Genomic DNA, 26,443 nt, shown 5'->3' with positions numbered 1-26,443 from the left:
TAGTAAACAGTAGACAGCAGCAGGAACAGAGGTCTCTGAAAACTTTTCAGTTGTTTCTTCTCTTAATATATCTATATTCAGTCCCTCTTTCAAACGCTGTTTTAGCTGCTTAGGAGAAGACAGACAGTAAGTATTGAAGGCGCGTCATTGCATCTCACCAGTTAAGGAGCTGGAATTAAAGTGTTCACCTAAGTGTTGTGTTCCCATCAATGCCAATCTGAGCCCGAGGCATTCAAAACCTGTGTCTACTGCAGAGTCATTTGACTCGGGTGTGATTGCCGATCGCATGCATTCTCATTGCACTAAAAAGCCAGATGTTAGAGGGTGTTAACAGTGTTTTTGTGCAATGGGAATGAGGCTTAAAATTACCTGAGTAGGAAGCAGTGGAGTCGTCGTTGGCCTTTATGACCTGGAGCCCTGGTGAAGTGGGAAATGTAGTTGGGATCTTCCTGGAGTCGTTCAAATCGTCCATGTGGTGAAACTGAGACAGATGGCTGGATGGGTTCCATCAGCTCAGGGTCAGGGTCAGGGCCGGGGTCTGAACACCCTGGAAGTGAGAAAGGTGAGAAAAAGAAAAAAAAGCTCAACCATTTTGTTGAGAATTATTTAAATAAATAATATGATTGGTTAAACTGACCCATGCTGTCTTCATGCACTCTGACTTTTTCTAAGACAGTTGGAGTTGGTTACTGGTAACTTACTAACAACCAACTCCAGCTGTAATGCTGAAAACAAACTGTAAATAGGATATGGAATAAAACTTAATACTTAGTTTAGAAACGATCACCCCACTTTCTTGAGAAGGCATTTGTGGGGATAGAAAACTACTACAGATACCGAACTCTGGGCACAATTCAAAACAGAGTCCTTCAAAGCTTAGGAACTCAAGTCTAGCGTGAGGGTACTTATGAAGTTTCTCTCTTTTGCAGCTGCTGGCAGTGGCAAACTTCTCACATTAAAAGCAGCTTTTTTTCTCCAATGTGACAGGTTGTTTCAAATTATGTGTAAGAGTTTCTGAAGAATTCTGTGCAAAACACATTTATATAAGATCATCAAAAGCAGGAGGCAGAAACTCACCCAACCACAAGATAAATTACACAAAGAACACTGAGTCATATATTTAAATAAGACTTTATAAATGAGATTTAGCATTGTTACCAGCTGATTTGAGTAATATATTTTACTACTCAAACTGTCTTTTTTACACTTATGAGCTGTGGGATTCTCATTAATGGAGCAAAGAGTTTATTAATAATTCACAAACTCATCATGTTAACATCCTGACATAAATCAGACAGTTTTCATTTGCATTTAATATGTGTTGTTAGTGGAGCTAAAAGTAAGTAAACTTCTAAACAGTAGAGGACACTAATTACTTCTTCATTAACAAAAGCATATTGCTTTCAATGAGATCAGCTGCATGACACTCTACAATATGTATCTTGTGCATTATTAGTTTTAAAATGACTGTAGTGTCCTAAGCACTCGTTAACAAAGGATTTCGGTTCATCTACTATGTTGTAATTGTGTCAGGTCAGCTGAAGTGAAATTCGTGATGTGCTGGTCACTGGGCCACACTGTTGGAGGTATTTCACTGGCAATGCAGCCTGTTCTCATGCCTACATCGTGAAATACTGCTACTTTTGTAGTAACTGTGGCGTAAGATCCTGACACAAAGCCACCTTTTGTGGATGTCCGATACGCCACCAGGGGGCATCAGCTGAGAATGCAACCTGACAGAGCCATACAAGATGTTATGATACTCCGCTGGATAGCTGAACTCCACCTGCAGCGGCAGCATGATGCGCAGACGGACTGTGTCAGTGGAGAGCCAGATGGAACCTGTGGTGTCCGCATGATACTACACTGAACGATCAGGTTAAAACACTGCCAGTGGCAACGTAATATCAGGAGCCTGACGATCCCTATAGGGGTTGGAGGGGTAGTGGATGAATCCAACAAACCCCGAACTTTCACGAGTCGGGTGTTTGCTTCTCGTCTGAAGGTAATGTTTTTTTTTTTACACCTTACCATTTGCCTCTTTTGCCTAATGCTAACCACCTAATCCTAAGCACGTACTTTTGTTGACATTCCGCATTAGTTGCCATGTACTTTTGTTACCTAAACATAACCATGTACAGAACAATACTATGTGCTTTTGTTGACATTCCGATATCGGGAGCAGCATCCCAGAACATTAACAGCAGACACAGAAGGATACCTAGAGCGTAATATGTAAACACGGAAGGTCACTAAAAAGCGGCAACATGTGACGATTTGGGATGAGAACATGTTGGATATTATAACAAACTTGGCCAGATCTTTTTTTTGTTAATTTGTTTGTACCAAATTAGCAAATATCTTAACAGCAGCAAGAGTCAAAGGACATTGTGAGTGTTTACCAATCAAAGCAAAACCTACCCGATCTCTGGCAGTCTACGTGTTGCATCTGCATGCGGTCCATGCTGGGTCCTGGTTCCTGTAGCTCTTCTTTGTCCAGGTCCCAGTCAAGATTCAGGCCTCCAGAGCAGTGCAGAACCTCACTGACCATTGGGCCACCCTGGGCGTCACACACCTTCCTGTATGCCATGTTGTCTCCTAGAATTCAAAAGCATCACATTTTCATTTACACAGTTTCCACATTTCTTTTTTTTTATTTCTGTACTTAACATTACCCCCCTTACAAATAAATATGAAGTTGTAGAGTTACATAAAACCTTAAAGGAGTCATATTGGAAACATTAAACCCAAGGCCACTAATCCCAAAGCCAAACCCTAAACCTCAGGCACTATCTCTTAAACCCTATTTGTGTAAGGAGGTGCAAAAGTTTAATGATATGCATCAAAGAAATTGAAAATGTATCCTTAGTAGTTTTGAAAATAGCCAACGTGGGGTATTACCACAAATGGTAAAAATAATGAATCAAGCTACCGTGACATCTCCCATTGGTTTGTGGTCTGCAGTTCTGAAGCTTTGAGTTCAGCATTTCGACAGTGCCATCTTATTTTTTTGGAGTTATCGTATTTTGGATGACAGGGTGGAGCTGCTGAGGAGTGAGTGGTGGATCTGACTCATAGACTGTAGCGACAGCCTGCCACCCAAGCGGCCCCACCCTCAAATATATGTAGTGTTGGGCCTTTATAAAAAATGAAAAGGGGGTGAGTTACAGGTGGAATTAGCTATAGAGACCAAACCTGATTTTGTACCAGGTTTTAAACATGTTTATTTCATCTGTAAAATTGGGCATTTTAATTTGGATGTCTACAGGGACTGATTCTTTTTTGGAGTCAGCCTCGAGCTGCCAGTCAATGAACTACAGTTTTTGGCACTTTAGCACTGGCTTCATTTCTCAGTATCAGAGGTTGCCCACTTGGGTATGATACTTACCCTTAACTCTTTCCCTAAACTGAACCTTTGTTTTTTGCTTCTACTCCAAAACCAAAAAGTAACTGGAATAGCACTGTAATGTAAGAAACAAATGTCCCACAACCAATAAGAAGATGAAATAGGATACAGAAAGTTAACTTTGAGCAACAGATCCATGAGTTTGAAGGCATGTCAGATGGTGAAACAATTTATGATATGATGAGGAAGAAATTTACATCACTGGAAAGATTCTGTGTTGATCAGCCATCAATAAGTTCTTTCATTTATTTGTTTGCTCAGTGCAGTGGCATTCATTGCATTGGTGCCAATGTTAAGCCAATTGCAACTCTGCTTTTTTGCTAGCTTTAATGAAATGATTTAAAAGCTGGACTGTATGAATGGGTCCCAACTAAACATCAAAATATCGTTAACATATTCACTTGGTAGAGGATTCTTTTCATTTCAGAGATATGTTCATTCCATACAGATCAATGGAATATTAAGATGAAGGGACAATTTGCTTTGTAAAGGTATGTATAATACCTAAACTTAGCAGGACATCAAACTAAGTATTTATAATCAGCAAAGTGCATGTTGAGATTTGCAATCTGTTCTAAGAGCACTCTGTGCCTGACCCCGCCAGTGTGTGTAGAAAGCCTGGTATGAGCCACCTGGGTCAGATTAAGACCTCTGATTTGACTCAAGGTAATGGACGTTACTTTCGTGCTGGATATAGAAGAAATTGTGTGGTCATTAGCTACTTGGGCTAAGTAACTGGCCAGGACCTCTCAGACTAAAAGCTCCGTAGGGTGCTGCCATGCACTCACACGTGAATGACAGAACGCAAGTTAGGATGATGCATAAAGTTAAGTACTCGATTGAGTGTGTGTGTGTGTGTGTGTGTATGTGTGTGTGTGCAGGAAGAACTCAAGCTTTGGGAGTGTGATGAGTATGTGTGAACTGGGAAACGGTGAATGCGTGTGTGTGTGTGTGTGTGTGTGTGTGTGTGTGTAAAACCAGCTCTGCGTTCAATTCAGCTCCTAAACAGCATCATTCAATATCACCAGGACCCGAGTCAGATGCATGAACAAGACTTTGTGTTTGTGCGTGTGTTTGTGTGTGTGTGTGTGTGTGACATCTGACTGGGGATCAGCTATATAAAACCTCCCAGGTAGTGTCTTAGTATGTCATCAAATTTAACCTTCCCTTTTACACGCTCTATCATCAAGTCCACCATGAACGGGCAAATGAAGTGCCCAGTCAATATCCACTCTTTGGGTTAAAAAAACCCAAATAACCCCCACGGTTGAATAAAATAAAATGCCTCAAAACTGCAGTCAAACTTCTATTCTGAAAACTTGTCACTTTACAAGAAGGTTTATTGGTTTATTCAAATAATTGAAAGGTCAGACCACCTGGAGTCAAAGCAAAGGGAAGAAAAAGCAAGCATGAACAGGAACTCTGGTGAAGCTCAAAGTGTATCATTTAAGTTTATCTGAAAGGAAGACTTACGTTGGTTCAGCTTTGTTACTTGTTGCAACAAAGTCCCTACGGCTGGTATTGTTTTCACCTTGAGTGTGTTTGTTCATCATCATGATGAAATGCAATCCTGCAGACACCCAATGAAGAGAAACTACTACAGAAGCCTTTAGAGCACTTTTCTGGGTGTCAATATGTCTGTCTGTTGACTGATTTTGGCACCACTATAGCATCAGAACCATGAAAGACGCTGTCACTAAACTTAATAGGTGTTGAGTTGAAAATTATGTTAGTTAAATCAAATTTGGCTGCAATGTAAATACCTGTTCCTTTTTTCCCATTTAGAGCTTGAGAGTTTAAACTGGGTTTGGCAGAAATTTTGTGTGGCAGGGACATTCAAATATTATACATAGGCTAACTATACTAATAATGGATTGGAGATGTGAAACTTTTTAGCCGACACTAGATATCAGACAAGCCAGAGACTAAATCATTTTAAGTTGCTGTGAACATTAGTCCTAGTTTGGTGAAAGAGAGAAAATGAAATTCTGAGAGTGTACAGTTGTATTTCTCTGTTTGACCCTTTGAAAGCTTGATCCTCCTTGGATCAAGAGGACAGGGGCCCCTGGGCACAAATTCTTGGAGCCCCCCCCGCACACACAGAGACCTCTATCAGCTCTGTCTCATCTTCTCAGCTCTGTCTCTGTCCTCCTCAGCTCTGTCTCTGTCCTCCTCAGCTCTGTCTCTCCTCCTCAGCTCTGTCTCTCTCCTCCTCAGCTCTGTCTCTGTCCTCCTCAGCTCTGTCTCTCCTCCTCAGCTCTGCCTCTCCTCCTCAGCTCTGTCTCTCTCCTCCTCAGCTCTGTCTCTGTCCTCCTCAGCTCTGTCTCTCCTCCTCAGCTCTGCCTCTCCTCCTCAGCTCTGTCTCTCTCCTCCTCAGCTCTGTCTCTCCTCCTCAGCTCTGTCTGTCCTCCTCAGCTCTGTCTCTCCTCCTCAGCTCTGTCTCTGTCCTCCTCAGCTCTGTCTGTCCTCCTCAGCTCTGTCTCTCCTCCTCAGCTCTGTCTCTCTCCTCCTCAGCTCTGTCTCTGCCCTCCTCAGCTCTGTCTCTCTCCTCCTCAGCTCTGTCTCTGTCCTTCTCAGCTCTATCTCTCCTCCTCAGCTCTGCCTCTCCTCCTCAGCTCTGTCTCTCTCTTCCTCAGCTCTGTCTCTGTCCTCCTCAGCTCTGTCTCTCCTCCTCAGCTCTGTCTCTCTCCTCCTCAGCTCTGTCTCTGTCCTCCTCAGCTCTGTCTCTCCTCCTCAGCTCTGCCTCTCCTCCTCAGCTCAGCTCTGCCTCTCCTCCTCAGCTCAGCTCTGTCTCTGTCCTCCTCAGCTCTGTCTCTCCTCCTCAGCTCTGTCTCTCCTCCTCAGCTCTGTCTCTCTCCTCCTCAGCTCTGTCTTTGTCCTCCTCAGCTCTATCTCTCCTCCTCAGCTCTGCCTCTCCTCCTCAGCTCTGTCTCTCTCCTCCTCAGCTCTGTCTCTGTCCTCCTCAGCTCTGTCTCTCCTCCTCAGCTCTGTCTCTCTCCTCCTCAGCTCTGTCTCTGTCCTCCTCAGCTCTGTCTCTCCTCCTCAGCTCTGTCTCAGTCCTCCTCAGCTCTGTCTGTCCTCCTCAGCTCTGTCTCTCCTCCTCAGCTCTGCCTCTCCTCCAGGAAAGAGTGTTTATGGATGAAGGAGAGGGGGTAAAAAGCAGAGGGAAGAGGTCTGGGAGTTCCCTGGCATCAATCTTCAATGCTCCACCACACTTTCATTACTTCTAGCTCAATGCAGATGAAGGATCCTCTCAGTAAAATGGAACAAAAGTTCATTTAACTGCTGACCTCCTGTTCCGGCCTCACACACTGCAGTGGGCTTTCAGCCTGATACCTATCACTGATGGAAAGAGAAAACCCTGTAACTTGATTTTTTTAAGTCAATATAATAAATTTAAATATCAAATATATCCTTTAAATGTAAAAGAGGTGCTGTATTATTGTATACAACACAATTTCCATACTGTGGGCACTAACACACCTTCATATCACCACAGATGCTAGCTTTAAAGTTTGAGCTGGTACCAATCTGGATGGTCCTTTTCCTCTTTGGAAAGTTAGACAATTTGAAATGTGGACTTGTCAGACCACAGCACACTTTTTCACTTAGTGCCATTCATAGATGTCAGATGAGCTCTGTGCCGTAGAGCATTTAATTTGATATTTAGATTTCAAAAAAGCTTTTCCTTAGAGATGACACAGCTGCATCCAATATAAAATATGCACAAAAAAGCTATAAATGACTCCTTTCCACTCTTTCCATGTTCTGTCAGGACACAACTTTAGATAATCACTTCAGACTTTTGCCAGGGTCCAGGCCTTTGAATCTGCCCACTCCAACAAGTTGACTAATTGGTCTGGCATTGGTATATGAAACAGCTGTTTCTCAGCTGAAAAAGAAATTGATCCAGTGAGTGCCTAGGGTTGAATAACGACTGGCCAATCAGCACAGTGGGCAGGACAAACTGTCTTTGTCAACCTGTTGTCAAGTTGTTAACCCCCAGTTTCCACCAGATCTGTATGCGGTCCGGCTCCACTCTGCCATGGCAGATGGAGCAGATAGATTACACTCTAGTCTATGTGTTAATTTCCACCGGCTCCACTGCGTTGCGGATCGACTCTGTCTCAACTCTGGCAGTCTGAAGGCTTGAGGATCAGATACGCAAGCCTCCTGTTATTTCCCGACAATGGATAACTTTACATAAATTTATCCAAATTTACAACAGAGCACACAGGAAATCAGACAGTGATATAACATTAAAACATCCAGTTACTTTTCAGAATAAAACACTCCGTGTTTACGTCTGATTGTATTTCACTTAACCACATCAACAAAACGTCAAAATGAGGTCAGAGGTTTTTAGAGGTCATTACCGGCAACACGGATGAGGAAAAGCTAATTTGGGAGGTGAAGAACCACAAAATTATTTGTGACACCACACATCTTTATTTAAGGACAACCATAGAAAGGAAATGGCATGGAGCAACTTACTGGGTGTTATGGAGGTGAATCGACATCACTATAATTAATCCACGGAGTGAATAGAGTTATTACTTCTTCTGTACCAATATAATGCGCGTGATTCTGTAATTACCGCGGGAATGCCTCGGTCTTGCCACTCCAGCTGATCCTGCAGTGCTGTGCCGTGCCGGACTCAAAACACAGCCAGTGGGGCCGTAACGCAACCCACATGCAACCGGTTGAAATCCAGGGTGAACCAGTGCAACGAACCAGGGATACATAATAGAAATGACGGCCGCTATTGATAAGGCGCTGTGACTGAGGCTGTTCTAAATCAACAAGTCTTCTTTACTTTGCAACAGTTCAGTCTTAAAACCCTAAAAAACAGTACTGTATTGTAGTGGACTGCTTTGGCGTGGTCATTACATTTGTCCCTCTGAGGAACTCCAGAGCTCAATGTCCCCTGGGCAAGTGGGGGACACGTCAAGAGACACTGTTTTTCTGAACCCAAAACATCCAACAGGGGTTGTTAATTAACTTAACTTATACTCCCTGGGGATGTCTGCAAGCTGCAACTCTGGCCTCTTAAGCCACGGCAAAGTGTTAGTATCTGACACCCTCCATCCTGACATATGGTGGAAGGTAAAGCACTCCAAAGGCCCCATCAGCATACCACAGGATGTAAGGCATCTGAACGACCTCCTGGGATCACCCAAGCAATACCAAACAACCATTGTATTGCCTCCCCTGCTGAGATAACCAACTGGTCGAACATTGGGTAAAGCCATTATATAACCCTGTGTTGTGATAAACATCTGACAGAATGACTTGGACCAAGGTTGTAAGTTAAAATTTCCCTTCTTCCCTAGTCTTTGTGACTTGGGGTGAGGTTGTCTCCATGCTTCAGTAAGCAGATAGGAGCACCTCCCATTCTTTTCATCTCATGTAATTTGAATGAGTTAGGTAAAGTACGTTTTACTCTCCTTTTGTTATAATGGAGCTATACTGCCATCTAGTGGTCTTAGTTATTAGTAAGCTCATAACCAACTTTGTAATTATATCGTATTTTGAATTCATTGTATAATGTTAAAAGTAATCCTATATCTAAGTAATCACAAGTTTCTTAGGATCCATGGTACAATGTTATGTTATGTGTGGTCACATATTTCACAAAATTGAGCAAAGGATCTTCAGAATCATGTGTTACGTTATAAATTACTTTTGGGTCTCCTAAAGTGCATTTGAAGTTACTGTGATGAGACTATAGTGGTGAGGAGATACGTGAATTTATACACCACGGGTTAGATCGCGTAATTAATCATTATAAAGTTCAGAGACATAAATGTCTCCTAAATTACATTAGGTCTTTTAGAACTTACTTATACCAGATGCGCGATCGCTCGATTGCAAAGTTAAGCTAACTCCGCCTTCCATCCGCACCCCAAATCGAAAGATAAAACTGAGTGACTCTCTCTAAAGTTAGCTCAGAGCTCTCTCTCTCTCTAAGCTCTCACTCTTCTCAAGGCTTCTCCTTTTCTCTCTTCTGAAGTTTTCTTCGCTCCTTTTTTACCAGCGGTGCGTCTCGTGCATCCGCTGCCTTTTCTTTTCTTCAATTTTATAAGCAGAGCCATAACAGCTCACCAGAGCTTTGCTGAACTTTAACTTTTGAAGCCATTTTCTTTTAAATCTCTTTGACGCTTTTCTTCTTATACCAGTTTTTGGTCAGTAAAGACACTTTTGGTAATTCGCTTTTTAAGTAAAATCAAATTAATAATTTAAAGTGACTCCCTCAGACCAGTGGGATTACTTTGATTATTTCTGCGAGTTTTAATTGAGAAGGACACTCCGCGATTTGCCATCAACTCTGCCACAGATCTAGAAGCAACACCTGCTGCACAAACTATCAGCATCCGTTGCCTGCCCTTAAGGACTTTGTTTAAAGACTTTTACCGGTTCGCTGAGGCGAACACCGAGGCCAGTTAAAGACCGCCGCACACCGACTCCATCTGCCCGGCCGCCGCCGCCTTTCAGCGGGTCACCTCGTTTGGAAGACGCACCGCAGCTCTCCCCTGGAGTGACGCGAGGACCTGGACCTCCCCGGAGAAGTCTAATCAAGTCGACAAAAGTAGGCAGAATAACATTTTCTTGTGATCAGAGTTGATGTCGTATAGTGAAGCTTTAATGCCAAATTTCTAAATTCTACGTCACCGTTCAGTGCGCATCCACGTTTTAAGCGATTGCGTATTTCCTCCACTATCATCCATAATTAATTATTTACATCACCTGAACATACATCACGTAGGTTCCCTTTTATGTGTTCACTGTCCTTTTATATGTCATACTATTTCATCTATTTACTCTTCATTTTACTAGTCTAAATAAATTATCCTCATTTATCGCCAAGTCGTTGTCTGTGGATATTATTTCATGAGAGAAACAAGATCAATGTATACAGAATAAACGGTACAGACTATGAGATTGATTAAAGTAATGACATGTCTTAACACTGTCACAATTTAAGATTTAATTTTCTCCTGAATGGAGAATGGTGCCCCTTTTACTTTAACGAGTGCAAAATCCAAATTTTAACATAGTTATTAATAACCGCTACAGTATAATAATGATGATTAGAAATATTGTTTTGGGGATATTTTTAACTGAGCATTAAAAAAAAATCTACCAATTTCTTGCATTTACTGAACATTTCTTACCAAGTTGCTGTTGGGCTTCCCCCCCCCCATGTTTTCAAAAGAAATCAAGCCAGTTTGTGCGGGTTTGTGTGGGCGTCGGAAAGCAGCACAAGGGAACTGATGTTGATTGTGCTCTCAAAGGGTTAATACTTAAATATTTGCACCCAGTGCCATCACAGGAAGTTATGTGGTCGCAGTAAAAGATGAATTAAGAGTTTGGGCATTGGTAGTCATGGCCATGGCTGTACTTAGTTTTAGCACTATGCTAGCGCTGGAGAAGTGACTATAAGACAAAAAAAAAAAAAAAAACACACTGCGTTGTTTGTATTTCATTTGTAATATTCACAATCGTCTTGGGCATTGCTATGCCCAGGCTGCAGTGACAGTGCCCTTGCAAAAATAGTGTTGAGAGATGGCGTGAGGGCAGGAGAAATCTGTCTGATATAAACAGCCTGTGGCAGACTTCTATGCACAGTCTGCATCTCATGAGTTGTAATAGGGCTAAAGTGAATGTAGTGTTTTCAGCCTTTATGTCAGGGACCAGAATTGAGCTGCACTCTGACATCTCTCCACAACAGTCACACATGCCAACAGGTCCTGAGTGTGACTGTATGTATTTGCAGCCACAGTTTTTCTTTTTTTTTCTTAATTTGTGTAGTTTCAATTTTTTTCTGACCCTGGCCCACTGTTGCCCATTGGATGAAAAAAAAAAAACTAACTTCATATGGAGTTTTACAGACTTGTGCTTTTCCACTCCCCATACCTAAAATGTGACTCATAGCCTGTGGTGGTCAATACCTGAGTGCGAATCTATGTATTACGTAATTATCAAAGGAAAACATGCATCTGCATGTTTGCAAGTCCTCATCACAAACTCACAAACAGCTTGTGCAGTCCCTCCCCCTCCAAGAATCTACAGTTTTAGTAAATAAACGAATTCCTGCATCAGTGCGGTGTGGCATGGAGGCGGTCAACTTGTGGCACTATTGAGGTGTTATGAGGCCAATGTTGCTTTGATAGCTGCCATCAGCTTGTCTGTATTTTTGGGTCTGGTGTTTCTCATCTTCCTCTTTACAATACCCTATAGAGTCTCTATGGGGTTTAAGGCGAGTTGGCTGGCCAGTCAAGCACAGAGATATCATGGTCAGCTAACCATTTGGAAGTAGTTTTGGCACTGTGGGCACATGCCAAGTCCTGCTGGAAAAGAAATCTGCATCTCCGTAAAGCTTTTCAGCAGATGGAAGCATGAAGTGCTCTAAAAACTCTTGGTGGACAGTTGCATTAACTTTGGACTTGATAAAACACAGTGGACCAACACCAGAAGATGACATAAATCATTATTGACTGCAGAAACAAGCTGTACTTCAAACACTTTGGATTCTGTGCCTCCCCACTCTTCCTCCAGACTCTAGGACCTTGATTTCCAAATAAAAAGAAAGAATTGCTCTTATCTGAAAAAAGGACTTTGGAGGACAGAGCAGCAGTCCAGTTGTTCTTCTCCTTGGCCCGGGTAAGACGCCTCTGATGTTGTCTGTGGTTCAGGAGTGGCTTGACATTAGGAGTGCGATTTCTTTAGCCGTTTTCCCGAAGACATTTGTGTGTGGTGGTTCTTGATGCACCAACACCAGCTTAAGTCCACTCCTTGTGAAGCTCTCCCAAGTTCTTGAATTGACTTTTCTTGACAATCCTCTCAAGCCTGTGGTCATCTCTGTTCCTTGTACACCTTTTCATACCAGTCAACTTTCCATTAATATACTTCAATACAGGACTCTGCGAACAACCAGCCTCTTCAGCAATGACCCTCTGTGGCTTACTGTCCTTGTCAAGGGTGTCCTTGTGACCATCTTCTGGACAACTGTCAAGTCAGCTGTCTTCCCCATGATTGTGGTTGTGTATACTGAACTATATCTATATATATATATATATATATATATATATATATACCTGTTTTTTTATGATTAAATTGAATTCATAATATTGCATCAACAATATGTCTGCCCTGGTTTTCTACTTCCTCCTCTTGCCAGTTTTGACACAGCTTTGCCATGTAGGATGTAATAAAAGAAAATATCAATGTTCAGTCACAAATCACAGGATGACTGTGTTAGATCTTTATAGTCCTACTGCATATCTCTTGATGATCTACTGCAACTTTCAATAAGACAGTCATAGACTGTAAATCCCATAATCACCCTTATACTCAATGTGCCACAGAGTAGGCTAATGTAAGCTTAAGAAGATGGAAGGAGAGAGCTTCTTTAAGGATTTACTGCAGGCTGTACCTGTCTCAGAATTATGCCAGGCGAAACAGATCTGTCTATTCAATACCAACATTCGACTGTTCATTTCCTTTTTTCCATTTAGAATTTGAGAGTTTTAACAGGGTTCAGCTGGATGTTTGGTGGGACAGAACATTAACATAATATAGTATAGTATAGAAGCTAGCTATACTGACAAGGGATCAGAAATGTGGAAAAACAATTTTTTGCCAACACTAGATTTCAAACAAACGCTGCGCTAACATGAATGAGGTTAAATTAATATAATTATGCATCTCTGCTAGACTTTTGAACTGTTATAAGACTAGATTGATCAAATCATAACAGTAGTGAAAAAAAAAATGTATCCACATATTTTGAGACATCTCTTTCACAATGTTAGTCTGTGGGGGAAAAAAAACAACTTTTAGTCCATATGGCATCACGTGATGGACCTGGATGGTGTTATTCCATTTTTGGTTACTATTAAAATTGGCTTCAAAGCCTTGTGCAGTTCTTGGAGACTTGAACAAACATGGTTATACATGACATATAATTTTTTGAGCATTCTCGTACAGCTTAAGAGAGCAATCAGCATAGCTCCAGCATTACATTTAAAAGTAACTTCTCTGACACCAAAGCAGCAGTTCAACACTATTTTCACAAATTAAGTCCCTGGGCCAGCTCTAAACTAAGGTATTTGTTCGTCTTCACTGAATGCTGCTCCACTGCCTCCTTGTCATATCTACTTAGACAGTGTTGACGGCTGATGTCTGTGACCGAAACATCACCATACTTTCAAGCTCTTTTTCAATAAATCATGTGGTGAGGGGGCGACTTGTGCCTGTCGTCTCAGCTGCATGGGTCACTGAATTTTTAGATTGCATCCCTTATCGAGGTTTTGGGATAAAAACACAATGTTGCTCTTTGAGCTCACAGCTCCATTTCAAAGTGCAACAACATTTGACACTGCTCGCGTGCTGCTATCTGTACACCTTTTCTGACCTGATTTTAAACAAGGTCTGAGGAGGACTGACAGACAGAGCAGCAGTGCTCCTGCTAAGAATCTAAAGCATTCGTGTTAAAAAGTTAATAAAACACCAGAACTGCATGTACAGTGACTGTTTAACTCTGTGCACTCATGTGAATCAAATTATTTTTTTTATTTTTATTGCTTTATGTCCGATACCACCATCGTTCCCTAATCTGACAAGAGTATTAAGTACTTAATCTTATCTAAACCCATAGAGGAGACAATATCAATCATTTTTGTGACAATCACAGGGGTCTTTTGGATGGCAGTTACAGCATTATTATTTTGAAATGAGGACCCATTGTATAGAAGTCATTAAATCTCCATCTTTTGAACTAATTTTAACTATTGTGATTTAGTGGTGTTGTGAGACTGGATATTCTGGCTATAGTTATCCATAGAAATTCAGTTTCTGCCTTGGAATATGAGTGTCAAATGCCCTTACAGAATGAAAGCACAGTAGCAGCTTTCAATATATCTTTGATATTTTACACATTTAAAATGATATCAAAATTGTTCCATATCAAACTTTCCCTCCCGTAGATTGTTAAGTTGTAACCATGGGCTAATTTAAAACAAATCTGCGTCCACCTCTCTGCTGTGCCATTGTGGTGAGAAATATACATTTGTAGACGATAATTGGACTCATGGTAAAAACCTCCTTAACATCTGGATCAGAAATAAGGTGAGCAAGCGATAACCTCTCATAGAAAACGGGTTAGCACATAACAGCATGTGGAGGGAAAGTTGCCTGTCTCCAAAATGCCAAACAGTGTCTGGGAAACACTGATATCAAACGTTAAAATGCTTTATTCGATATTTTTAATGGTTTGGATTGGACAGGAAGACACCTCTGCTGATAACTCAGTTCCCGATAAAAACCTCCTGAACACTTAAGGAATGCTAACTGGGAAAAGTTTTCGCTGGTTGCAACTTGACACCATCAAATCCCACTAAATCTTACACAGATCACCTTTAAAGGATAACATTTCTCAAAATGACATGTCAGATGAATTGGCTCACAGGGCTGAAGCTACGGACATCTTTTCCAAGAAGTTCAATTATTGGTGAACTTTGACAGGGAAATTTGCAGCACTGTTAAACACCAAATGTTCTTTGAAGGATGTGAGTCAGAGGCAGCCATTTTAACTAATACTGAGACATGGTTATTAAATTGGAGTGGATGGTACAAACACATTTCTGTCTCCTCATCCATGTCACCAAACTCTATAATCATCTAATTCAACAGGATACATGGAGGAACTTCTCAAACTTCTATGTCAATTTAACATCAGGGTTCCCGCAGATCCTAATAAAGTCTTAAAATGCAGTGAATTCAATAATCTAAAAATAAAGCCTCATCTGATATTAAATGACTTAATTACTCTTCCAAAGGTCTTTCAGTGGGATTTTAGGAATCTTTTTTTTCTGACATTGCATTGTAAAATCTCAAAATAATTTGTAACAGCTAATTTTTTTATGAAATTATTGAATAAATTCCTCTTCTTAAACTCGTTGTGATGGGAACCCAAGTAGTGCAAACTCACATGTAGAGTGACAAACACAAAATTGCTATGAAAGCCAGATATTTCCCAATTCTGTTGGTAAAACAAATAGATACTTTTATAATATTAAAATATGTTCATCGTCTTCTATGTGTTTCACTTTTTAAAGGGTTGTCTTTCTCAGCAGTTGATCTAACTAGTTAATTGGGCACAATAATATTGTGTTTATGTTACAATAAACCTTTTGGCAAAATAGAATTGCTTTCAGTTTTGGTCATTAGAAAATTAGTCTTAAACTTGCTGGTTGACATTAAAAGTTGTAAAAACTCTGAAAGCTAATTTGACAAGTGGCAGGAATATTCTTTTTATTTATGGTCTTGTTAAAGTTTACGCTACATGTATGAAATATGTGTAATATGTACTGTACATAGCTAACATTGTCTGTCCTTAGGTTGGATGCTGCTTTATTAGAGACATTGGAGCTGCAGTTGTGCTAGACAGTGTTTCTATATGATTTACTGTGGTGTAGGAGACATAGTGGTTGTCTTGTGCTGTGCATCGATACTCAATCAATATGTTTTGGGCAAACATGCCAATAATACAGGAATTGCAGAGCTGCCACAGTTAGGGAAAAAAAAAAGCTTAATCAATTACTGAGTTCATTCAATGAGTCGTAACTGCCTCCATTATATGCAATTGCAGATCAAAGTAGACTTTTTTTAAAGCTGTCATTTACAGAGCCAGACCTAAGAACAAATTCTGCATAACAACTACAAAGTCTGACGCAACAGTATCTCTGTTTGACCTTCACGGCTCTCCATAATCATAAACAGCTCGGTGGCTTTGAAGAGGTGACGAACAACAGCACTGGTATGCTGCAACAAAGACTTCAAATCATTGCTCTGATATCAGACACATGCACATGTGGACACACACACACACACACACACACACACACACACATCTGTGTGAGCCTACTACTTATAGACAAATAGAGTTTCAAGGAACAAAGTTGTCCTTCATCTCCTTCACTCATTCACTGCTCTCTGCTCACTGTCTAAGGAATTCTATTTAGAGGTCTGCATAGTAAAATTATCAGAAAATGAAAGAAACAAAACTCTCTAAAAGGCTGCATTATTAGAAATATTATCAAAATGGCATTATGGCCAATTATCATATCCTAATAGCATGACCCGCATTTCTTTTGATGAAGGTAAGATGTCTCTCAACATACTATGGTAAATGAAGCTTTGTAGCACTACATAGATCTATAAATCATATTCCAGATGTAAGGGGACATGTTTTGTACAGACCACAACAAAAGTCATCATTTTAACATTTTTTTTCAGTGAAAATGAAATGCAAAAATGACTGTTCCCACTAAAATCATGAATATCACAGACACAGTGTCTGTCAAATTAATCATGATGTGATTCCTTGTCCATATCATGCAGTTCTACTTTGGGACACTACTCAGGTCACTTTCTTTATGCTGTTGATCAAAACATGATATTATACGGAGCAATATTTTTCTGTATCTCATGTGACTCTCCAAGGTTTTTTAGCTATTTATGAACAAAAAAAATGGCAATTATTGTACAAAAGAGGGCAAGCTAATAATATAGAGCTTGAGTTGCTAGCTGGGTTGCTAGCGTAGATTTGTGCTGTACTGGGCAGCCCATTCTCATTCAAGAGTGTCAAATACAGACACTTTGTACAGCCCGTTTTCATTTCCAAATCATTGAATACCACCGCTTTGACAGTGCTTTCAACGCATATCCCAACACCAAAAGCCACCATTTACGTCTACATGACAGCTCCTGGATGGTGTCCGCTGTGAATGCACCAGGACAGAGCTAGTCGTATTGTTACGATACACATGATATGCATCAGGACCTCGTCAGGTTAAAATGCTGTCGATAACATAAGGAACGAGAGGGCGCCTATAGGGCAGCCAGGAGGGGCAGTGTATGGGTCCAACACACTCCAGACCAGAAGCCTCCTCTCCCCAATCCTAACCATCAGTGACTTTGTTGTCTAATCCTATCCATCCATAACCGCATGCGGCGTCATCCCACCAAGTGCATTTGTCGACATCATAGTAGTACCATCCCGCAACGTTAATGACAGATGCAGAAGGAAACCAGGTGTTACACTGTGTTTCAGCTGTGCGTCATATAGATACTCTAAAGGGTTCCCTGTGCGTCACCATGAGACACTGAGGGGCGTGATAAAGAATAAAAGAATCAGACTGGGTTGTAATGTATTACATGACTAAAAAACTCTAAAAATAAAATTCAATATATTAAAAGTTAAATGCTCTCTCTCCTCTTATCCAGATTCCAGATTTCTCCTTTAGCACAATGCATGATGGTTTTTCAGTGCTTGGTTCATCACTATTGCTTGTACAAGATCCCAACATGCATTGTGGAAAACTTTGAGTCCTCTATATAGGGTATTATAATTTTCTCTATTGGACAGCACTATGGTGAGGGCACTATATAGTGGCCTATATAGTGAGTAGGACACAGGCCTCACCTCTTTTAGCTCCAGACAGACTGACAGGTCATCTGTTATCTCTGCTATCTTCCACCACTCTATAGTAGATTCACCCCTCATTCATAAATTAGGCACTGGCGGCCTGCTGGTGAGATTGTCGAACACATTTAGTGTGATCAGGGCAGAGAAACAAAGAGCAAGAGCGGGAGAATATTTCCCTAAACACTTCTCCTCACCAGTCATTTCATTTGACACAACCTTGTCAGCTGCTGTGGTTACAGAGCATGAAACGAGCTGTCAATCATGGCTTTTCCTGCCTCTCTTCCACAGAGAGGCGCCGGGAGGGCAGAGGGAAAGTGAAGAGCACAAATTATTCATAATCCCATATAAATTATATATTCAAACAACCTCAAAGTTACCATCCATTGTATATTTTCACATCCCAGAATAAAACACATGCAGATTACACCATAACCCCCACGCCCTGATGGATCTCCCAGTGGTGTTTAAGATAATGGAAGAAACAATAAGAACCACCGGGGACAAATAAGAAAAGCAAACGGCAGTGTGATGAAATGATTGAGTGTGTCTTCAGCAGTGAAAGATGTACCTGTCAGTCTTTTTAAGTCATATTTAGATAGACAAGGTGACTTCTATTAATCTCAAGAGAACTCCCTTCCTGTTTTTAAGTGAAAATCCTACATCTGGATTTTGGACTTCTATTGTTTTATTTAAACAAACCAAATTTTTTCACCACATGCTAAAGTACTATATATATTTAAGTTTAAGTCCCATTATAAAAATACATTTTCACTTTCAATAGAAATCTTCGATGAAAACTAGTTTTGACTAAGTTTTGACTTGGTTAAAAGGTTAAATGAATGCAGATTACATCTTAAATACAAACAAACCACAACATGCTCTCAGTCTACAGACAATATTCTGTGCCAGCAACTTTTTTCTTTTGCTCTTGATAGAGCCAACGTCAGCCAGCCGGTTCTCATTCCAAAAATGTCATATAATGCTGCTTTTGCAGTGCTTTCAGCATAAGATCCAAATGCCAAAAGCCAGCTTTGGAGTTTGCATGATGCGCCGTTGAATGGCATCAGCTGGACGGCCGGATGGTACCTTCTGGGGCAGCATGATGGGTAAATTGTTGGTGTCAGTTGAGAACGTGGCTGAATGGAACCTATCACGTCCACATGATATGCTGCTGGAAGGCGTAAAGTTGAAATGCTACCGGTAACAATGTAACATAAGGAGCACGAGGGTCCCTATAGGCTGGGCAGGAGGGACGGTGGATAGTAAGAATAAACACATACTTTCATGCAGGAGTCCAGTGTCCAGCATACCGGAATGCCAACAGCAGACAAATATTCTGTAAAGCCAGGACTAAAAATTTTTAATTCAAAATTTAAAATAAGACAGAAACCCACTGCCCCAGACCTCGCCTTGTTACTATAAGCCTGTCATTCATAATTTAAGTCAGGAAGGAAAAGTGGTCTTACTGAGTAAGACCAGAGTGCTGTTGACAAGCGTTCGCACTTTGTCATCATGCCTTCACGAGCTTTAAAATTGTATTTATCGGCTGAATTTATATAACAGTTTAATTTTCTGAAAGCCAATATTTTGTTTATTTTAGGATGAAACAAAACCCCAAATGACAAAAAGTCAAGATGTTGACATTAATTGATCTAGAATTGAGGTGTTGCAACTTCTGATTGATTTTGAAAGACCACATATGTATAACATCATTGCATTATAGTTATTTATGTATTAATCTTTCAGCACTTAAATTACAGCTGGAGGTGGGGGGACCTAGATAAGTAAACATGAGATTCTAGTAACTGAAAGGTAACTTGTGGATGGGACACTTTTGGTGTTTGTCATCCTGTATCATTGGTGCATCATCAGGACCCACACTGGGAAATCAAATGAAGTGACTGACAGAACTTTAAACAGCAGCACTTTAATGCTTCCAAAGTGTTTCTATTTAAATTCTTGGTGTCACAGAGATCTCACAGAGAAATAACTGATTGTAAGCATTATTAGTTGGCTATTATTAAACTGCAAATCCATCACGTTATCAGGGCTGCTGCTGGCCACGTGTACACCCTCAGCACATTGCTTTGTTGTTATGCTCACAGGTAACAGAATTTTTTTTTTTTTCAGCTCTGCATATATGTTCCACTACAGAGGAACAGGCATTTTTCAGACACACGTCTGCATTGTCTGTAGTGAGGTTCTTAATGAGGCTTCTGAATGAGTCCCTCAGTGACACTGATGCCAGAAAGACCATTTAAAAGTCCCTGTCCCATTGTTAAATACATATATGTTTTAATACGCATACGTTTTGAAAATATTAACTCAATAGAGGCAACTGACTGGATAGATAACTGTTGTTATTAACGTAAATGTGAGCTTGCACTGCCACTGATGTACATGTCCGTAGCAGCTGCAGTGACCTTTAACAGCATTGATTACTATGTGTTCGTGTTATTAGTTTAGCTGTTGAAATCATGCTATCTGTTATCATAAAATTGTATGGTTGTTTCGCTTATTTTAACACCACAAACAAACCTAATTAGAGTCCGTTTGGGAGTGGACTGAGACTGCCTAAAAAGATGGTTCTCTGTTGTTTGGTCTGCACCAGCTTTCACACCAGCCTAAACGTACCGCACCAACTACACAAACAAACTAGAGTCTATTTGAATCAAACCAAACAGGGTATGTGTGAAAGTAACCTGAGGCTCAACGATTGGTTGAAGCCTCCTCTTAAGCACCCTGAAATAAACTACAGGGGACTCTGAACAGTGTGCTGCCCCGATAATAAGGAGCACATCCTCCCATCCCCTTTTAGAAAATGGGAACCACCACTCTGGTATGCCACTCCACACAGGCACTGTCCCAGGCACTGAAAGGGTGAATCAGCTGAGAGAGCCCAGCTGAGAACTCATTTTTTTTTTAAAATACCTTAAAAATATATAAATATATATAAATAAAAAATTTCCTAAGAGAACAAATAAAGTTTCTATATAATTAACCATTAGCGTTATTGATTGCTTACTAAATTATGAAATATTCTTCCATCACAAGCTAGAGTACAGACTATCCTGTATATGATATGAAATCTGGACAAAAAGTCCCAGACTTAAATACATGAAAATAGAAAATGATGAGTATGTGCAACTATCAGACATGTCTTTTTGAAAGTGACATAAAATGCAGTATTACCCTCCTTGTATTTCAGCCTGCTGTGGAACATAACTTACAGTCTGTTCATGTATTATCTGGCTGTCATGTGTCAGTCTGCTGTCTGCAGAGAGACAGAATCAACACGCAGCTTACTGGAATCCATTTAATAGCTCAGCCAAACTTAGACTCTGTTCATTTCCACATAAAGTATAACCTGGGTCTCACAAGCCGATATCCATCCATAACCACAGCATCAACATCTGCCCGCTGCCATGTTGCTGTGAGAGTTTGTTACAGGCTGCAGGGCCTTCAGAGAAAAACCTTTATTTTTATAGTGTTCATGAATTAAAGATGGCTTCCCCTGGGGTGTTGAGGGAGAGTAGATGCTTTATGGATCTCTCTCTCTCTCCTCTGCATTAAATCTCCTGAATACCACAGGCCATGTCTCAGGATGTTAGACACGGAAAACAATAACAGCCAAACAGTCTTATCTAGCTGTTTGTTTGTATTTCTTCCACCAAATACGCATTTTCTCTCTTGTTTCCTGCCCGGCTTCCTGCCCTCGCTCTCACTCTCGCTTCATTCCTGGCTCTGAAAGTTCAAGCCAGTCTATTAAAAACTGCATTACCCACAAGTCAACAGGTTACGCAGTCCATTATGGCTGAAGGTCAGGTTTTCTTGTTCTGTGGTGGGTGGATTTTGGGAGACAGAACAGGCTGATGTGGATGGCATGACAAGGGCTGCTTCAGGAAGAATCAAAACACCGTCTGAATGTACAATATCAACCACAACCTTTACAGCGGGGTTTCTGTTTGGCTGATGTCAGATTCTGTTTTCATTTCACGCTGCTATCAGGAATAATTAAGATTGGTTTGTTGGTGAAAACTGGAGTGAAAAAAGGACTGATGGTAGTTGGCAATATCTGTGACATGAAAAGTTATTGATTAAACAGGAGAAACAGACATCAGCTTTCAGAGACCTGTCCGTATGTGAACTGGGAAGGGGTCAAAGGTCATCAACCAGTGGATGACTGAGGCTTGATGAAACCACAGAGGCCTTCTTGAACAGAAAGGGGATTTATGATCTCAGCCATAGAGAAAGAAACATAGATACCGCATTCCTTTTCGACAAATGTCTGCGCAAGCGCCATATTGGGAAAGGTTAAGTTCTGCTAGTAAACAAATACATGTGTATTGAGAGATGCAGAATTCCCTACAAAACCGACTGTAACTTGTTTAATTCGGAATCGATTTTCATGACAAAACAGTAATCTCTTGACTAGCCACAACACTGGAAAATGCAAGCTGCGACTTAAGTAACTTCCAGTGATGGAGTGTAGTAAGTACATCCATTCATGTGCAGTACTTTAGTACAGTTTTAAGGTACTGGCAATTTACTTGAATATTTACATTTTATGCTACTTTAAATTTCATATAACATCATTCAAGGCAACTTTATACTTCCTCTACTTTTCAGAAACATTTCAGAAATGAGCTTAGAGCAGCAGCTAATGAGGTATCTATGTTTTGATATCGATGATCTTATCCACATGTACAGTTTGACCACCTGTTGTCATCTGACTGACAACTGAACCATCTCCATGTCAACTGAATACAATTCATCCACTGATCAGGACTGTTAGATGTGCTTTAATCTTAGATAAAGCCTCTATGTGGGTCTTGAGTTAGGGTTTTTGGTCAAATTATTGTTTCCACATGCACAAACAGCCCTTTCCACTCTCAACATGCATTGAAAAAATAGTCTTGGAGTGAAGAAAGCTTTAAAGTTTGATCCACAAATAAATGCCTTGTATGGTGTTAGCTGGCTAATTTTTTTTTTTTTTTTTGGCATCATATTGCCATTCCCAAATCCATTTTATGGGAGAACAAACAATTAAGATAATTGTTAATTAAGATAAAGCACAAAGAATAAATGCAATAAATTACAGTTACAGTACTGTTTTCACAACCCTTTCTCATTCCCAGGTCATCAAATACTGATGCTTTATCACGACTGTCGGAATCTCATAGTGACGCAGGGGCACACTTTAGTGATCTATAGCCCCTTTTACCCTAGCTGTCTAAGGTGGTCATTTTAGGCCATTCTTACAATAGTTATGATAGTGGAATAGGTGGACAGAGTTGTCTCGCCTCTAAGCCGGAAATGGAAGTATTAACAACGCCGCATTGAGGTCTGTGAAAAAGGGGCACCTACCAGGACAGAACCTGGGTCTTGACAAGTGTGATGTTTTTGATGTTGCGTTATATGTGCAACATGCAAAGACTTAAAAAGCAGCTACTAGTAGTTAGCAACTAACTCAAAGAAGTATAGCAGCGCCCAAAACACGTCTCCATATTGGAAAACAATGAGGGGAGGGAGCTCCTTACCCTTCTGAGCAGAGGAGGAGATCAGCTGCCATACACTGTAACAGGTATGATAAATGACTGCTATTACCATGTTAACCCTTTGACACCGGAGCATATTTCTCACAAATACATGGAAAAAAAGGCAATGAGTTGTGATCATTATAATTATAGTTTTCTTGATATTTTCCGCTTGTTATTTAATAGTTATTCACTTTCTTTTTTAAAGCTAATTTTCAGTTAATTTTCTCCTAACGTGTCGCGATTTTTTCGCAATTTCTGAGAGATTTAATTCCAATTTGCTGATTGCTTTTTTCCTCAATGTTTTTTTTTTTTTTTTAAAGAAACCAATCCAATTAGCTGACATTTCAATAGTTTAAATGCTTGTGAAAGAAGGGTTAATGCCATTGTTATTCTTTATTAAGAGCTGCGGATGAGTATCTTGTATCTATCTAGTGTTACACTAGAGACTGACACCGTTGTGTTACTCACCTGTCCCACATCTTTTGTTACCACAATGTCTGCATGCTGTCTAATATCACATGCAGTAGCAGCATTATGCAGCCTCCGTTTGTTTCTGTGTAAACATACAAGGGCAGTGTAAAGAAGAGACTTCATAGCGGTCCAATAGTGCCACTACTGTGTCAAAAGGGCATTTGTGATGCATAGCTAAAAATTACACTTGTAACACTTGGTAAATGTTGTGAAATGGTTACAATTAGGTTTTGACAGCAGAACTAACTGGTTAAGTTTAGAAAAGAGAAAATGTTTTGTGTTAAAATGACTCTTTGTTACATAATGTGAGTAGTTATGTAAATACATCACAAGTGATGTCAGTACATGACAACTGCAGGTAAAATATGTAACGTTGCATTAAAACAACACTGACTTTCGGTTTCACGCAGGACACAAACTGCGATTTCCTGGATGGAAGTGCTGTTTTGTTTGACCAGTTCTCCTCCCCTGCCTTCTGCCTCTCTCACTCTTTGTATACATTGGAGTTAATCTAAAGGCCATTATTCAAACAATCTGTTTTGATACCCTAAGAACTGGAGCACGCGCTCCAGTTCCCCTTTTTAAAAATGGGCTGTTTCCCATTTTAAAAATGGGAAACAGCTATCCCGTCTGCCACTTCACAAACTCTGTCTCTGACCAAAAAGTCAGTCAAGAGAGTCCAACAATGTCCGAAGCCGTTAGCATGTCCACATCTGACAATAGGGCCAGCATGTGTTAAATGTTGAAAAAGGTCAACAAAATTTTGAAAAATAATTCTCCCAAGAGAACAACTAAATACAAACCTTAAAAATTAAAATTCAGCTATTTATTCCAAACTTGTTAACTCACGGTAGGAGACAGTGAAACATTTGCAAATCTAGTCATTAAGTTGGGGCCATGATATCTTGAGTGTTACTGTCAGACAAGGAGACATGAGAGAAATCAGTCTGTCAAGATTCCAGTGTTTTAGATCAAACTAATTATTCATGGAAAAATCCTTTACTTTTGTGCTTATAATGACCTCTATCACTATGGAAAAAATATTTCGAGTGAAACTGCACCATAGCTCTGAGATGTTTCTGATTCTCACCCCAGGTTATCACATTCTGTTGCACTGTAGTGGACTTCTGCATCATCATATTACTTTTAAAGGTCAATGTATCTCATAGAGATGCTAAAGGCTGACTTTGGTGTCTATATCATAGGCGTTACAAAGAATCGGTATTTGACAACCTGGCAATGAGAACTGGCTGGTTTTCATTTACATAGCTCGTGACAACAATTAAACATCCCACTGTCTTTTTCAACCTCTTGTTTCCTTATTTCTTCAGAATTGGAGTCTGATACAAATTAGCCCCTTTAAATATGATATCACATGTGAAGTTATCAATTCTCCTCTTGTAGTGTTTATACTAGAAAATTGTGATTAAAGTCTGCTGGTGTACCTTTAACATATGCATAGACTAAAGCACGCACAGAGAGAGGTCTTGTTTATTTCTGTTTTGAGGACCTTCCACTCAGCAAAATTTGTTCCAGCTAATTGCCTCTTTCACCAGCGTGTTCAAACACACATCATACACATCATATTATCATGCTTTGGAGTGTTTGACAGCCGTGATTCATTCTGACAGAAGGCAGCAGGTGAACAAATAGTCTGATGCTTTTTTATAGTCACTGCAGTCTGATCTAATATCCATCTACAACTCACAGATAGCACGTGAAATTCCATGTTAACAACCATCTTTTGCAACATTTTCTGTAACATCAAATATGAAAGGTCTTTTTGAGCCCTTAGTTTGAGAAAGTAATCTTCAACTAAAGGTCCACTTACTGGATTTTTTTTTTCTGGGGCTTTCGGCATTAGACATTGGCTTGATGAGTAAATGGAGAGTAACATGCTAACATGGGATCGACACTTCAACTCACACATCAAGTACACTAGAGAGCTAACCACCACTAACAATAGAAAAGACCAGCATTAAGACCTTCTTAAACAGAGCACAACATCTTTACAGTGAAGAGAAGAATAGAAGGAAAGGGGCACTCTGGGCCAACAGGTACAAGGACTGGCTGATGAGAATTTAGGTCCATGATATATATATATATATATATATATATATATATATATATATATATATATATATATATATATATATATATATATATATATATATATATAAAAACCATCCAGCGCCAAATGTGATAAAATCTCTGGAGGTTATTTGCCATTTGTGCATGACTCTGCTGCTCTGTGCAGCTGCTCCTGTGCTCTCTGTGTCACTGTCACTCACACACACCTGTGTGGTGCAGCGAAGCCGTCTCGTGTGCAACTTGTTATGCGTGTGCAACTTGTTATGCAGCTCAGTTTACAGCACCAGACATCAGCTGATCACTAAACTGATGAAGGTTATGAGATATTAAGAAAGAGGCCCCGTAGTTTGAACCATCACGGCAAACTCTTTTTGGCTCTCACATCGAAAGCCCTAGATGGATATCCAGCATCACAGCTTGCCAGAGGGAACTCATTGACACACA

At 40.3% G+C, this 26,443-nt stretch overlaps 1 protein-coding gene across 1 annotated transcript in view; it reads right to left on the bottom strand.

The window, feature by feature from the left end:
* The window catches only part of naaladl2 (N-acetylated alpha-linked acidic dipeptidase like 2), a 795,864-nt gene that overhangs the window by 456,971 nt on the left and 312,450 nt on the right, over positions 1 to 26,443 (bottom strand). The window contains exons 7-8 of the mRNA XM_042513024.2: positions 2,422 to 2,598; positions 370 to 547 (exon numbers count right to left, since the gene is read on the bottom strand). Coding sequence (XP_042368958.1) covers positions 370 to 547; positions 2,422 to 2,590 — 347 coding nt within the window. The 5' untranslated portion in view covers positions 2,591 to 2,598. The remainder of the gene's footprint in view (positions 1 to 369; positions 548 to 2,421; positions 2,599 to 26,443) is intronic.

The sequence above is a fragment of the Plectropomus leopardus genome, chromosome 5 (assembly GCF_026936395.1).
Source record: "Plectropomus leopardus strain MGB_pleo_1.0 chromosome 5, ASM2693639v1, whole genome shotgun sequence".
Lineage (NCBI taxonomy): Eukaryota > Metazoa > Chordata > Actinopteri > Perciformes > Serranidae > Plectropomus > Plectropomus leopardus.
Note: the sequence above shows the minus strand (reverse complement) of the source record. Positions and strands in the feature narration are given on the sequence as shown.